Source organism: Mercenaria mercenaria, chromosome 12 (genome assembly GCF_021730395.1).
Source record: "Mercenaria mercenaria strain notata chromosome 12, MADL_Memer_1, whole genome shotgun sequence".
Classification (NCBI taxonomy): domain Eukaryota; kingdom Metazoa; phylum Mollusca; class Bivalvia; order Venerida; family Veneridae; genus Mercenaria; species Mercenaria mercenaria.
This window is the reverse complement of record NC_069372.1, coordinates 47,310,388-47,327,320: the sequence shown is the minus strand read 5'-3', so window position 1 is coordinate 47,327,320 and position 16,933 is coordinate 47,310,388. Positions and strand designations below refer to the sequence as shown.

Here is a 16,933-nt window from a genome sequence, read left to right as displayed (position 1 = left end):
AATGTGTCCGCCAAATGAATAACCAACATCGGCTACTGACCAAGGTATTGCTTTTTAACTGTAGTGTGACAGCAATGGTAACTCACGATCAAGCCCTTACATTAATACCGGCTAGCAAATAAACGTGGTCTCATTTTAAACATTCCATGCAGTAACTGTTTTTTGTTAAGTAGGGTGACGGAGTTTCTCATATAAGAAAATGATACATTACATCTCATATAACTGTTTCAAAAATCAAAACATGCCAGGAACACAAAAAAGAGCACGCACGTGATATTTTCCCTCAAAGCTGGTTACACTTAAATTATTCATAGATATTTCTTTTCGAAAGCCTAAACTTTTTTTTTGTTTGTTTCGCGAAGCTATCAGGAAGTAAAATCTTTTTAATGAGCTTAAGCATGTAAATCAATTAAAAGACTGCTGTGTTTTCGATGCATGGAACGAATGAAACGGTAAGTAAAACAAGCAGACCACGAAGACCCTGTATCACTCCTCTAACCTAGAAGTTCATCCCCAGATGACCGAGTTTCCCATGAAACCTAGATTATTCTCACATGCAATAGTACTGTTTTGTTGTACATTGTATAATGTATCGTATGGAGTATTTTAGATCTGATGCTTACACATCATATCTATTACGATGGAACCAACAGGCTCAATCTTCTATGGATTATTTTGAACTTAGTTACCATTAGGAATGTTAAAGAGTAAATGCTTGAACCACACAACAGCTACATCTAGAAACTTTTTCTCAACCTAATGAAATTACTGGTTTGTTTGGGCACTCCGTTAGTTTCAATATTTTGTCTTCGCCGAAGCATTTGAATATACTTGAGAGGTCGGTGGACAGTTTTAATTCATGAAACAGTTTATGAGAAGAAGCCGTTATGTTCTTTTTAAGTTTTCGTTCTAGTGGCTAAGCAACAAGAGCTGTCGGAGGACAGCAACGCTCGACTATTCAACAGCCTTGTCAATTGAATTAATACGAAAGTCGAAAAAGGGGCATAATTTTGTAAAAATGGGGAAAAGGGTTATGGAACCTTCACAGTGCTTATTAGCTCATAAAGTGAACAAGCGCGTGAAGTTTCAATCCTTTCCCATAGGCGGATACTGAAATACCAGCTTATATACAAAAACTTAACCAAAAACTGCTAAGTCGAAAATGGGGCATAATTTAAAAAAAATGCAAAGTAGAGTTATGGAACCTGTGCAATGTAGGTCAGTTTATCACAGTGAATAAGTGTGTGAAGTTTCAATCCATTCCCACAAGTGGTTACTGAGATACCAGCTGACAATCAAAACCTTAACCAAGAATTTCTAAGTCGAAAAAGGGGCATAATTTTGTAAAAATGCAAAATAAAGTTATGAAACCTTTGCAATGTAGGTCAGTTTATCACAGTGAATACGTGTGTGAAGTTTCAATCTATTCCCACAAGTGTTTACTGAGATATCAGCTTACATACAAAACATTAACCAAATCGGGACGCGGACGCCGACGCGGACGCGGACGCATGGGTGAGTCCAATAGCTCTACTATTCTTTGAATAGTCGAGCTAAAAATCGAGAAAGGTCAATGCAAGGATGCGCCTGACCAAGCTTGGTAAAAAACATCCAGCAGCTCATGTGAAGAAATCAGGTAAAGAACAGTATGTTGAATGGAGTCTTAAAAGTCACTCCTTGCCCTTTTGATCCCGTTCCTGAAAAAAGCTTGGCGAGCGTCCATTAAGCAGTTCATGAGAATTTGTTTAATGTTTTAGAACCACCGACATTCTGTAAGAAAATGGACGGCTTCCTTAAAAGTAGAGCAAGGTCTCGAACCCACATCGGTATGGTGTAAGTGATTTTAAGTCAGTGATCTTAACCACTAAGCCACCAAGCTACATCCAAGAGTAGTGATGCAGAACGTAATACCAAACTTTAGTAAAGTCCATACCGGGAGGATGTTTCTCCTGAAGTTTGATGAACATACATGGTTTAAGCTTTTTTTTCTATTTATATCTCTGGCGGTTTATATCTAATGTCAAGTTAAATCACTTGGATAAAATTGGGGACATGTCCAAACATAAATGCTTCTTCTAAGATTGGTGAAGCCCCATCAAGTGGTTCATAGAGTAGTTTTTCTCGAGTGCAGTCAAGGGAAGCAACTATAACAAACTTAGAAAAAAGTCCATGAAGGGACTACAACAGTTCAGATAAAACTTTAAAGTAGCCCATTGGTTGTTGATGTCCTGTTAGAAGCACAGGAGTTATTAGTTATTGAGCTGATATTATTCATGAAGTTCTTGATCATTGGTCTTATGACCCCAAAACCAATAGGGATTTTTTACTGACCACAATCATCCTTTGAACTTTGTACTGTAGGCCCAAAATATCCTGTAGTCATTAAAACAGATGGTCTACCTAACAACAAACAAGACCCCTTCCTCTTCTTCAATGGGGGTACAAATATTGATACAGCTTAACAGACGTTGGAAAAAAACTCACCATGAACCTTTGATTTTTTTTTAATAAGTACACATCACTGTACGAGTATTTTGCCTTTATTGCTCTACATGTAAAACAATTCGTGATACACAAAAAAAAGGTACACAAAGACACAAATACTTTAACAGGATTTCTTTTCTTTCCAATCCAAAGGAGCTTAGTTTTTGTAAAATATATTCACATTATCTACTTCTGACTTTTATGGAAAGGCAAAACTAGAAATTTGCTGACAATTTCAAATCTGACTCAATAAAGACTTCTATGTAACAAGAGTATGTTTGCTCATCATATTTAGCAAAGTCAAATATATTTTATCATTCATATTTACTATTTAGTATACCATATCAGAATTATATTTCTTAGAAATATAACAATTAGTAATGGCATAATATACTTCAAGTTATACTCGTTCTAATGCCAATTTATTTTTAAACTGAAAAAGGTTTATGAAAACAAAGAAGACAAAACACAAAATGGAGGTTGTAAAAGGAGATTCTTTTCTAACATAGCTATATGTATACCATAACAAACACATTCTACTGATGATCAGATACTTTTTGTGAGATTTAATTTTTTGCCAATGTTCCCATAAACAATTTAACTTGCAAACTTATAGGCAAAAATATCAACCACATCATGTCCATAAAAAACAGACATTTGCAAAATCACAATTTCTTAACAATGCCAATATCAAAAAGCTGAAGACTATGCAAAATAAAAGTGACACAAAACTTACCCTTTCTACAGTAATTAAGCACATAATATCATGAACACTTTCATCAAATAAAGAACTTCTTTGATATAAACTTCTTTCAGAAGACTTCCTACCACTTTTCAACTTTAAAATACATGTATTCAGTAAAAGTCCCTCGATGATGGTCTAACATGCATATTCATAAAAAGCTCTAACATGACTGTTGGACATTTCAACAATTTAACAAAACTGCACATAATTCAGCTTTATTTTTGAAATATCTATCAAAATTCCTTCATCAAAACTCCTGTGCAGATATTTGCAATGAAAACTAAAGCAAGGGGAAGCATATGTTCGTAGATAATATGATGAAGACTATTAAGCATCAGATTCTATAACCACCAAAAGTATTTTCAGGGCCGAATGGAAAACTACCGAACTTGAAAAACATTTTTTACGACACTTTTTCTTTAAACTCTCGATTTGCTAGGATGCGTGAAGTAGTGACTCTACTGAACGCTTGCTGATATGACAGTAGTGGTCACTGACTTGCATATATACATTATATCGAAATTAGATATTTCTATGTACAAATAATGCAAAGTACTTATAAAATGGAAAAAAAAAGAAAGTCCGTATTTCTTTTGATTAACTGAAGGTTTATTTTTTTATTTTTATTTTTTTTTGGATTTAACGTCGCACCGACACATGATAGGTCATATGGCGACTTTCCAGCTTTTAACGGTGGAGGAAGACCCCTTGTGCCCCTCCGTGCATTATTTCATCACGAGCGAGCACCTGGGTAGAACCACCGACCTTCCGTAAAACTGAAGGTTTAAGACATATCTAGCAGCTTAATAATGATATTATTAATGATATTAATTAATTAATTTTCAATAGAACAAGTTTTAAGCAGAGTTTCATAAAAACTAAACTTGGAGATTGTATGTCATAACTTTACAACACCATTATGTAAAAGCATAACTAATTTGCACCATATGACAGCTCATTAAAACAAAAACAAAATCTCAAAATCAGCATTATGGCAATGTTTAAAGTATCATTCTAAAATGTATAATACAAAGAAGGAATACAAAAGAATTTATTTAGGAAAATGTAGAAATGTAGTGTGTAGATCTATCATCTTTCAACAAATTAAATATCTGTGATTTACAAAACACTACATATACAAAATCAAAAGCAGTCCATAGTTACAAGCACATAAAAACAACGATCAAAAATCGAGAAATTGTCCACCATTTGTCCAGGAATTTTCTAAGTGTCAATTAAAATCATAAAATTATCTAAAAAAATTTCAGTATCTAGTAAGCATGTTTCTCAACAAATAACGATTGACCAGCAGCCGCGCTTGCAATATCTCCTTTGTACTGTCCCAATGCAGCCTGTCCGTTTGCCTGAAATGATAGCAATTAAAACATAAACATGTGTGATTTCAATGCAACACATTTTGACATTTCCAAAATTAAAGCAGCATGCCTCCAGATTTGGCTAAAAAATAATCTTTCTTTCAAATTGAAGTTTGATCATATTATGAACATTAGAATATGAATTTTTGTTTCCAACATATAAATGTATTTTAAAAGTTCCAAATCAAGAAAAAAAGATGACCACATCAGGAATCGAACCCCGGACCGCTGCGGCAATAAACATTTTCCCGTCGTTGTAACCAATAGCGCTATAGCTGAAGTAGTGAATAATGACTTCAAAATACAGATATTTGTAAATGAGACAGTTTACCTGGAGTAAAAGTGCGACAAACGCTTTCAATTTTCATCGTAAAAGTAGTAAAAAAAGCAAATTCTCAAGTGTTTCCCTAACAGAAAGTTTGTTAGTAATTAAGTTTTATAGCCTTCTTAAGAAATATAGCATTTATCTCAAGATATCTAAAAAAAATTTGTTTTTGTTGTCCAACGATCTGGAGGCATGCTGCTTTAAAATAACAGAAATTGGGATTTTATACATCTATAAAAGCTATCAATATTCAGCTTCCCAACATGAAAAATTGGGGTACAGAAACTTTTTAATTAGTAAAAAGTAGATTAAGAAATAAACAAACAAGGGGACTATGAATACCCTGAATCCATCATCTGACCTAGAGAGTTTGAACCTAGAATATAATTAATGTCACTACAAACTGTATCATGGAAGATAACAATACTGTACTTATGCATATAGATGGAAGAGAAAAGTTTCATTTCATTTCTAATCTTTACATTTTTTTCTATCACTTGACCTAGTGACTAAATTATAATGCCAAATTTCATCCAGTTTTTTTTCCAATTGCCATTGATTTCTTTCAGACAAAAGTACAAAATGTGACAAAAAGTAATATGCTACCAAACAAGAGTTGTCTGATTACAGTGTGCTCAACTTTTCTCAGTGCTTGGCTTTGACATTAAAAACTTTATAACCATATAATTCTAAGTTAAAAAGGGGCATAACTCTACCAAATTCAAATCAAAGTTATAGGGACTGATTCTCCTGGTCCAGGAGTAGATTTTGATAGTGAATAAATACTTTAAGTTTCAAGTCAATATCTTTCATAGTAACAGAGATATTTGACTTTATCAAAAACTCTAACCAACAACTATGTCCACACTGGGGTGAGAGCAATAGCTCTACTTTTTCTTCAAAAAGTCAAGCAAAAAACATACCTTTGCTCTCTTCACCAATTCTTGTTGTGCTGCTTTCACATTTTCATCTTTCCCTTGCCAAGCTTTCAACACACTAGCCTGGAGAGCTCTTCCGTATGAGAAAGTTAATGCCCATGGTTTACGTCCAGAGTATGCATTTATAGCATTCAGGTTTATCGAAGCATCCTCCTCTGACTGGCCTCCAGACAAGAATGTGATTCCTGCAGAAATATCGAAGGTACATGAAAAGTAACATGTTTACGTAAAATGTCTCAAATGATATCTGAAGTATTCAGCCTAGACCAGACAGCAATTCAAGGAATCAATCAAATCGGACACACAATGTCTACAAAGATAACTAAATAACAGACTGCAGGCAAAAATCAATTGAAAATAGAGGAACAGACATTGTACACTATGATGTTTTGACAACCATCTGCTTGATTGTTTGTTTTGCTGAATTTGATGTTGTGTTCAACAGTATTTCAGTTATATACTGGCCATGGCAGTCAGCTAAAAGGATTCTATGTAACATTATTGGCTTGTTCTCAGCAACTAAATGATGACGTCTAGATTAATTCTGTGTAAAGAAACATGAAACCCAATATACTACAGCCAAAGCAAGGTTATTTCAAAACAGCAAAACAAGCATGTTTTCTCTCCTTAACTGCCCTACTTCCATAGAATTCTTCAAGATCAAAATAACTCTGTTCTATTTCATTAAAATAAAGAGTCACAATGACACAATTCAGGTCATAAAGTGACTTCTCTGGCACTTGAAGATGAAGGAAGACCCCAGGTGCCCCCTTGGGCATTGTTTCAGGTACAGGAGAGCACCAGGGTAAAACCTACCCCCTTCTGTAAGAGACTGCTTTTGCTAGAAGATTTCTATACCCCAAGCATCATTTGGAGCCCACATCGATCACTTGACTGAGCTAAAGAATGAACAACTTAAAATACATTCTTCTCTGTCAGACCATCATGGAGAACATAAGCTGCATCCACAGACTAAAACCTGCAACTGCATGATTCACAGTTACGTACTGCGAGCTAACCTGGCAGTCTCTCAAAATGTTATTTATAAACTTAAGTCATGAATTTCTGATGAAAGGAATTTCAATCCAACAAGTATAATATGATGGCTCTATATTGCTCTCCTGAATTGCCTGCTTTAACACTTAAAAGTTCAGTTTCTACTAAAAACAATAAATAAATACAGGCAGGCAATAAGTGTGTATGTTTCCACCCCACAACCTCAATGGGGATGGGGCCAGTTTTAACCCCAGGGGATAATTTGGAAAAGGACTACTATACAATGCTACTACATGCCAAATATCAAAACCCTAGGCCTTGTGGTTTTGAACAAGAAGATTTTCAATGTTTTCCCTAAATAAGTCTATAAAAACCATGTGACCCCCAAGGGACCATATCTGACCCTTGGGTGATAAATTAAACAATCTTGGTAGAGGACATTAAATGATGCTACATACAAAATATTAAAGGCCCTAGGTCTAGTGGTTTTGTACAAGAAGATTTTCAAAGTGTGTCTCTATATAAGTCTAAATAGACCATGTGACTCCCAGTGCAGGGCCATATTTGACCATGGAGGAATAATTTGAACAAGAGCTGTCGGATGACAGCGCGCTCGACTATTCGAAGAATTGATTGAAGAATGGGGTCAAAATATTTCCATAGATTTTCAGACTAAACAAAAAAATGGATTAAACAAAAAATGTTCCTGTATTTGTGGATTTCGATTAGTCTTGCACTAAATGGCAATGTGTGACCATGATAGCAAATATGTTAAGTTATATGTTAGGCAAAACATGGACTTATATGAAAAATTTAACTAATTTCTAAGTCCAAAAAGGGCCATAATTCAGTCAAAATAGTTGACAGAGTTATGTACTCTTGCCTACAGATGGAAATCATGTTGATAAACTAGTGTTAAAAGTTTCAAAGCCACAGTTCAAACAGTTTTGACAAAACGCTGACTTGTAAGAAAAACTGAACAAATTTCAAAGTCCAAAAAGGGCCATAATTCAGTCAAAATAATTGTCAGAGTTATGTACTCTTGCCTACAGATGGAAATCATAATGATAAACAAGTGTTTAAAGTTTAAAAGCCATATGTCAAATAGTCTTGACAAAACATGGCCATTTACAAAACAGAACCAATTTCCAAGTTCAAAAAGGGCCATAATTCAGCCAAAAAAGATGAGAGAGTTAGGTACTCTTGCCTATTGATAGAAACTATTATACTGAACAAGATATAAAAGTTTCAAAGCCATATGTCAAACACTTAACACAAAATATAAACTGGTACGAAAAACTTAACCAAGATTTCTAAGTCAAAAGGGGCCATAATTCAGTCAAAATGCTTGATGGAGTTATGTACTCTTGCCTACAACTGGACATTGTGATGGTAAACAAGTGTTGAAAGTTTCAAAGCTTTATCTCAAAAGACTTTGTCAAAATGTGGACTGGTACTAAAAACATAACCAAGATTTCTAAGTCAAAAGGGGCCATAATTCAGTCAAAATGCTTGATGGAGTTATATACTCTTGCCTACAACTGGACATTGTGATGGTAAACAAGTGTTGAAAGTTTCAAAGCTTTATCTCAAAAGACTTTGTCAAAATGTGGACTGGTACTAAAAACATAACCAAGATTTCTAAGTCAAAAAGGGGCCATAATTCAACCAAAATGCTTGATGGAGTTATGTACTCTTGCCTACAACTGAACATGGTGATGGTAAACAAGTGTTGAAAGTTTCAAAGCTTTATCTCAAAAGACTTTGTCAAAATATGAACTGGTACGAAAAACTTAACCAAGATTTCTAAGTCAAAAGGGGCCATAATTCAGTCAAAATGCTTGACAGAGTTATGTACTCTTGCCTATAACTGGACATGGTGATGGTAAACAAGTGTTGAAAGTTTCAAAGCTTTATCTCAAAAGACTTTGTCAAAATGTGGACTGGTACGAAAAACTTAACCAGGGTGTGACGCCGACACCGACGCCGACGCCGTGGTGAGTAGGATAGCTCTACTTATTCTTCGAATAGTCGAGCTAAAAATGTTGGTAGAGGCCTACCAGTTGATAGTACATACATAAATATCAAAGCCCTAGGCCCCGTGGTTTTGGAAAAGAAGATTTTCAAAGTTTTTCCTTATATAAGTCTAGACTATATAAACCATGTGACCCCCCAGGCGGGGCTGGTAGAAGACCTCTAGATGATGCTACATACCAAATATTAAAGCCCTAGGACCTGTGGTTTTGGACAAGAAGATTTCTAAAGTTTTTCCTTTTGGTTGCCATGGCAACAAGAGTTCGGTATGGAATTCAATTCTTTGAATAATTTTTGAAGAAGCCCCTCTAAGGAAAATCTTAAGTAGGTGAAGTTTCATCAAAACTGAGCAAGTGGTTTAGGAGCAGATGTTGTTTAAAGGAAAGTGAGGCCGGATGGCTGACGTTAAGCAATCACAATACTAGTAGCTCACCCTGAGCCATTTGTGTACAGATGAGCTAAAAAGCAACCAACCTGGTACTGCTGGGGGCACAGCTCTGCTTAGTGCTGTACATGTTGCCTTGGCAATCTCTTCTGCTGAGACCTTATTTGGACAGCTCTGACCAGGGGTCACCATGTTAGGTTTGAGAAGGGTGCCCTCCAAGAATATATGATGATCTGCCAGGGCTTTGTATTGAAATGCAAGAACCTGAAATAAAAAAGGTCTGGTGTTCATAGTGTTCTGGAAAAGCCAAGCAAATACCTAACATTTATGGAAATGCAACTGACACTTAGTAAATGCTAGTTTGCAAAATTTAACCTTTAGCCTGCTAAATTTCTGGTTAAGGACTGGTCCATTATTCAATTAAACAGTGCCCTTGAAGGGGTGTCCACTTAAAATTTACTGACTGAATAACGAACAGTGCAGACCATGATCAGACCGCACAGACGTGCAGGCCGATCTTGGTCTGTGCTGGTCGCAATCAGTTGCCACCAGCAGGATAAAAGTTAATGGTGCATTTGTCAATAAAAATGTTGACTCTAAATAAATATTATGTCTTTTTTCATTATAATTTGATAATCAATTGTTTTTATCTGTTTTTATGTCGAACTGTTTTGTGTTTTCATCCTTTTTTAACAAAAGGCCACACTGAAACTTAAGACCTGTAACATGTTTTAGAACTGTTATAATATGTTGTTATGTGTCACCTTCTTTAAGTAAAGTTATTATGATAATTATTAAATTAACACGGTATTCACTGGTTGTTATAGAAACCATCTGCCCATATGAGCTACATTTAAGGATGATGAATGTAGAAATAACAGAAGAAAACAAAGTCACACAGAAAATTGTTGACAGTCATTATGGGTTTACTACCATAAATGCTTTGTTTTGTGTTTCATGGGTTACCGTAATTCCCACATTTACTGTTTCAGTTAATGAGTGACTCCAAGTTACAATGACAGTATTCTGGGTTTCTTACAAAAGCTACATGTAACTCTTTTCTTCACAAGTAGATAACAACTTCCATAAATTTAACAAGAGGGCCAAGATGGCCCTAGGCCGCTCACCTAAGAAACACTCCGTAACAGTGTAAAACATGTTTGACCTAGTGATTTCATGGAATCAAATATTCTGACCAATTTTCATTAAGATTGGACCAAAAAATTGGTCTCTTGCGATAAAACAAGCATTTTCTTAGATATGACTTAGTTTTTGACCCTAGATGACCCATGTTTAAACTCAACCTAGATTTTATCAAGGCAATCATTCTGACCAAAATTCATGAAGATCAACTGAAAAATACAGCCTCTATCACATACAGAAGTTTTTTCTTTGATTTGACCAAGTGACCTAGTTATGACCTCAGATGACCCATATTCAAATTCGACCTAGATTTCATTAAGGCAATCAACCTGACCAAATTTCATAAAAATCAATTGAAAAAAACAGTCTCTATCGCATACACAAGATTTTTCTTTAATTTGACCTAGTGACCTAGTTTTTGACCTCAGATAACCCATATTCAAAATGGACCTAGACTTCATCAAGGCAATCACTCTGACCAAATTTCATGAAGATCAATTGAAAAATACAGCCTCTATTGCATACACAAGGTTTTTCTTTGATTTGACCTAGTGACCTAGTTTTTGACCCCAGATGACCCATTTTCGAACTTGGTCTAAATTTTATCAAGGTAATCATTCTGACCAAAATTCATGAAGATCAATTGAAAAATACAGCCTCTATCGCATACACAAGGTTTTTCTTTGATTTGACCTAGTGACCTAGTTTTTGACCAGAGATGACCCATTTTCGAACTCGGCCTAGATTTCATCAAGGTTGTCATTCTGACCAATATTCATGAAGAAGAATTGAAAAATACAGCCTCTATCACATACACAAGGTTTTTCTTTGATTTGACCTAGTGACCTAGTTTTTGACCCGAGATGACCCATTTTTGAACTCGGCCTAGATTTCATCAAGGTTATCATTCTGACCAACACTCATGAAGATTAATTGAAAAATACCGCCTCTATCGCATACACAAGGTTTTTCTTTGATTTGACCTAGTGACCTAGTTTTTCATCCGAGATGAGCCATTTTCGAACTCGGCCTAGATTTTATCAAGGTTATCATTCTGACCAATATTCATGAAGATTAAATGAAAAATACAGCCTCTATCGCATACACAAGGTTTTTCTTTGATTTGACCTAGTGACCTAGTTTTTGACCCGAGATGACCCATTTTCGAACTCGGCCTAGATTTCATCAAGGTTATCATTCTGACCAATATTCATGAAGATTAATTGAAAAATACAGCCTCTATCGCATACACAAGCTAAATGTTGACAGACGACGGACGACAGACGACAGATGACGGACGACAGACGACTGACGCCGGACATCGAGCGATCAGAAAAACTCACCTGAGCATTGCTCAGGTGAGCTAAACAGATAAAACCAAGACATTTTCCACTTATGAATAAATAAAGTCTATACCTGTTCAGTAACTTTCTGTGCTGTATACAGGTCATGTGTTCCATCACATAATACTTCTGGTTCAACAATTGGTACTAAGCCATTCTGAAAAGAGAAATACAATATTTATCACTCAAGGAGTTGCAATGTTTTCTCTTATAACTTTGGAAACAAATCCAGAACAAAAACAAGAGCTCATAGAACACTGAATGCACACCCCCACCCCACCGCCGCGCCCCTTGATGCATTCAGTACTGCACAAGGAACAGGAATGTTTTGGTCACTGTACACAAAAGTTCTACTGTTCTGGGTCAATGTGACCTTTGACCTACCGACCTCAAAATCTATAGGGGTCGTCTGCTGGTCATGATCAACCTCCCTATTAAGTTTCTTGGTCCTAGGCCCAAGCATTCTCAAGTTACTGTCCAGAAACTGTTTTAACTGTTCCGGGTCACTGTGACCATGACCTTTGGCCTACTGACCTCAAAATCAATAGCGGTCATCTGCTGGTCATGACTAACATCTCTATGAACATTCATGATCTTAGGCCAGTGTTCTTGAGTTGTCATCCATAAACCGTTTATCTGTTCCAGGTCACTGTGACCTTTGACCTACTGACCTCAAAATCGATAGGGGTCATCTGCTGGTCATGACCTACTACCCTATCAACTTCCATAATCCTATGCCCAAGCATTCTCAACTTATCGTCCGGAAATGGTTTAACTGTTCCGGGTCACTGTGACCTTGACCTACTGACTTCAAAATCAATAGGGGTCATCTGCTGGTCATGCTCAACCTCCCTATCAACTTTCATGATCCTAGGCCCAAGCGTTCTCAAGTTATCGCCAGGCAACGGTTTAACTGTTCTGGGTCACTGTGATCTTGACCTTTGACCTCAAAATCAATAGGGCTTGTCTGCTGGTCATGACCAACCTCCTTTTCAACTTTCATGATCCTAGGCTGAAGCATTCTTGAGTTATTATCCGGAAACCATTTAACTGTTCCCTGTTACAGTGACCTTGACCTTTGACCTACTAATCTCAAAATCAATAGGGGCAATCTGCTGGTCATGACCAACCTCTCTATCAACTTTCATGATCCTAGGCTCAAGCGTTCTTGAGTTATCATCCGGAAACGGATTAGTCTACATACCGACAGACCAACCAACATCTGCAAAACAATATACCCCTCCTTCTTCAAAGAGGGGGCATAAAAATGTCTCACTCCTAAGTCAATTTGCTCCAACCAAGTTTGAAGAATTCTAAAGAATATGTTTTACAATGCAGTCAAATATGTATTAGGCAGCCAGCCAAGGCAGAGACACAATCTTGCTGCTGCAGTCAGTGGGTTACTTCAGGCAAGTTTACATTGGAACAGTCAGGTTCATATGTAAATATCTGAATGGTTGCTGAAGACGAGGTACATAACTGCTTACTGCAGCAGGTCACTAAGGCAGGTTTACCTGTGTACTCAAAATGTATCCACTAACCACACATGTAACACTTTGCAGTGGTTTCTTAAAGCCACCCTATAACTGTTAGCTTCCTTTACTCCAGCCCAGACTTTAAGTTGGCAAAGTTTTCTTTCAGTAAAAGCAGTTTTTAAAAAATACAGAGCAAAATGAAAAACATTAAGCCTAATTACAAATTAAACATTGATTTCTCTTAGAAGTCAAATCATTACTACAGTGGCATAAAGTGATAAGAACGGGCATACATGTAAATGGACAGATTATTTGAATATTGTCAAACAATAGATGAAAAGGTAAAAAAAGTTTCAAGTTGGGGCAAGCTTGTTTGTTCAGTTACAGCATAGCAAACAAATTCTTTTAAAAGGATGGCCTAAAATGACAATGACCTTCAGGCTAAATTTTAAACCAGTCACTATAGAATATCCATCCAACTAAGAAACGGGTTTTGATCATCAATATCTTAAAGGCACATTCCTACAATACAATGTGCACATACTAAGTAAATTCACCTTCCTGGAATATTCTAGACAAAAATTTCTTCGCCAATGTCATTACATTGTGAAGGTCAATGATACAGTCAGACAAGAAAATCAATAACTAAAAAGTACATCCAAGAACATTTCTTTGATAAGAAAAGTGCAATATTTGGCAGCATTCCAGTTCCCCCACTTACTGCCTGAACTGTGGAATTAATATTGTCTATAGAATTTGACAGGTAAATGCTAAATACCCAGTATTTCTGGCAAAAATAAATCTACCTACAAAGTATGCTGACATACTGTGTTTGCATATTACTGAAAAAATATATCTACTCTGAAACCATTAAATATAGTGGGTATATAATTTCGTAGTTTTTGTCTACTGGGATATCATATAAATTTGTGGATTTCCATTTTTCAAGATAAAAGAATGAGAACTTTGCTTGTTGTTGGGATTTCATTTTGTGGACTGATGCAACATCGAAATCCAGGAAAATAAGTTCCCCATGAATATTAATGATTTCACAGTACAGGTAATGTAAAAAGAAAAATAACAGTGTCTGTTGTTCTGTAGGTTTTAATAGGTTTTAACACTGTTATTACACCAGGATATAAAATATACATTATGATCAGTTTGCATAAAGCATTGTTCCTGACTTTCTTACCTGTATAATTGATAAGTAACATACAAATTCCTTACATGAATGGCAGTCAAGGGGCAAATTAATGTGTATTATCTCAAGTCAGTCATCATGGAAATATTACTCCTTGTAAACTATTGTTTTATTGTGTTTAATGTGCCACTGACACAATTATAGATCATAATGGCAACTTTCCAGCTACTGCATGACTGCATGCAGAGGAAGTGCCCAGCAGGGTCCGGTCCAAGCAGTTTTTCAGGCATAGCTGGGCAACTAGGTAGAACCACCAACTTGCTATAAGCCAGCCAGATGACCTTCTTACATGAAGATATTCTACACCCCAAAAAAGGCATCATGAATTCCTACAATAAAACCTGGTTCCAGCATACAGAAAATAAAGCATGACACACATAAATGACATACTGAGTGTTAACTAATGAAAATAGCAACATTTCTGTCTTCCGGAAGAATTAATTGTAGATATGAAGATATGTTTCCAAACTAAAACTACCAAATAATGTTATAACTGAGGCTCAAATTTGATGTTATCTTTAATCCTGGACAAATATCTCAAAACACAACACACAGACCTACTTTTGTATCGAATAAGACCATATTGTTAAAAATATAAGGTTTTAAATGGGAGAAGATTAATTAAAATCTCACTGTACATACTTTTTTTTCTATATGCAAAATGCCATCAAAATTGCTATTTACTCACAGACTCCAATTACAAAATTCACCTGAAGCATGCAGAACTACCTTAAGATTCATGTAAATACATGAAATAAAGACAACTAGAAATACAATAGTGTGGTATTTGATTGACAAGAACAAATTATACAGTGATAGGCAGAAATAAATCTTTAACACAAATATTCTGCAAAAAAACTAAGTTCATCTCAGCACTTGCAGTACGTAGGGCACAATGCAAAATGCACACAGGTAGATGTTAATCACTTCTTTGATTTTCTGTGTTGTAAGCTGAAAATTACAGCTGCTTTCATCGGGAATATTAATTGCTTTTGTTGGGAATATTAATTGAAAATTCTCCCAATAAAGCAATCAGTATATACATGTAATATCTATTCCCACATATCATATACATGTTATGCAACAGAGATTGTCAGATACCGGTATACACACAATACATCGCAATTCCCTACACAAACACAAATTTAGTCAATTATGGCAGTTTCTGTGCTTCTTACCAGTGCCCTCACTTCACTTGCGGTGAATGAGGGCAAGCCTTTTAAGAGCAGAATACCGCAAATTTAACAGGACAATTAAACAACCTTTTTTCCTGCATTAATATTTGTCCATACATAACCTGAGATAAAAAACTTGATTTATAGATTAAACATTTTTCAGTAACAACATTTTTAATCAAAACTGATTATTGATTTTTTTTTTCAGTAAAAATACAAAGTTGAAAGTTTTGTTTTGTGATTTTATCAGCTTGTCATTTTCAACAAAAGCAGGGGAAAAATATATTCACTGGCAAGGGGAAATGGGATCATATTTTGGCCTGGTACAATACGGAACAATTATATAAGAGGAAATTGTTATATGGAAAAACAAGTTTTCAATGGTTATTCATGCATTTTAAGGTGAGTGGTGGTCTAGTTGTAATAATGCCAGCCGTTCAAACAGAAGGTCATGCTCCCACATCTGCATACCTCCTCAAAGGACAAAATACATGTACTGTGAAACTATAAATATTCCGGGGAATATTTGTAGAGGATTTCCTTGATGGGTCAATATATAAAATTAAAACACACAAACTGCTAAAATTCCCATAAATTTATGTTAAGTTAAAATCCACAAATTCATTTCCCCAGGAAACAACTCGAGAAATTTCTTGCTAAAAAAATCAGTGAAGAAGCAGATTCAAGTGATCCCTATTTATAAAGTAAGCTCCCTTTGCAATCAAGCTAAAACTATAATATATAGTATCACTCTATTTACAGAAAAATCCTCACCTGTTGACAAATCATAGCGTATCTGGCAAGAACGTTTGCATTTTCCAACATGGCCTGGTATGTTGGGTTGTAGGCTCCAATCTTCAGCACACATCTCCACTTGGCAAACTGAGCTCCATCCTTCTTGTACTGGGCACATCTCTCAGACAGACCATCCAAACCTGAAAATATCACCATAGTGATCATCATCAACATCATCATAAATGCCATTATTATCATCATCACCATCATCATCATCAAAAGTTTCATCAGCAGCAGCATCACAATCGTATACATAATAACTACAATCATCATCAACATTAGCTGCATCATCATTATAATCTGCAACACCATTACCATCATCATTAGGAAAATCACCACCACCATCATCATCATCAAAAGCAACATCATCACCATCACCATCATAACCAGCATGATTATTAGCAACATCATCACCACAACAATCATCATTATCAGCAACATCACCATACATTTTCTCCAGCATGTTGAACTGTTACATCTTCCTTCTTGTCATCACAGAAAACAACATCATTATCATC

At 35.7% G+C, this 16,933-nt stretch overlaps 1 protein-coding gene and 1 long non-coding RNA gene across 3 annotated transcripts in view; one reads left to right on the top strand and one right to left on the bottom strand.

Annotated features, from left to right (window-relative positions):
- The first annotated feature begins 2,589 nt into the window (after positions 1-2,589).
- On the top strand, positions 2,590-4,204 carry LOC128547370 (uncharacterized). Its single transcript, XR_008366478.1, has 2 exons — positions 2,590-3,836; positions 4,012-4,204. It is a non-coding gene; the product is annotated as an uncharacterized LOC128547370 (long non-coding RNA).
- The window catches only part of LOC123534371 (fructose-bisphosphate aldolase-like), a 21,287-nt gene continuing 7,312 nt past the window's right edge, over positions 2,959-16,933 (bottom strand). For both annotated transcript variants that reach the window (XM_045316593.2, XM_045316592.2), the window contains exons 5-9: positions 16,395-16,555; positions 11,843-11,926; positions 9,373-9,547; positions 5,854-6,053; positions 2,959-4,593 (exon numbers count right to left, since the gene is read on the bottom strand). In XM_045316593.2, the coding sequence (XP_045172528.1) occupies positions 4,501-4,593; positions 5,854-6,053; positions 9,373-9,547; positions 11,843-11,926; positions 16,395-16,555 (713 nt within the window). In that variant the 3' untranslated portion in view covers positions 2,959-4,500. The remainder of the gene's footprint in view (positions 4,594-5,853; positions 6,054-9,372; positions 9,548-11,842; positions 11,927-16,394; positions 16,556-16,933) is intronic.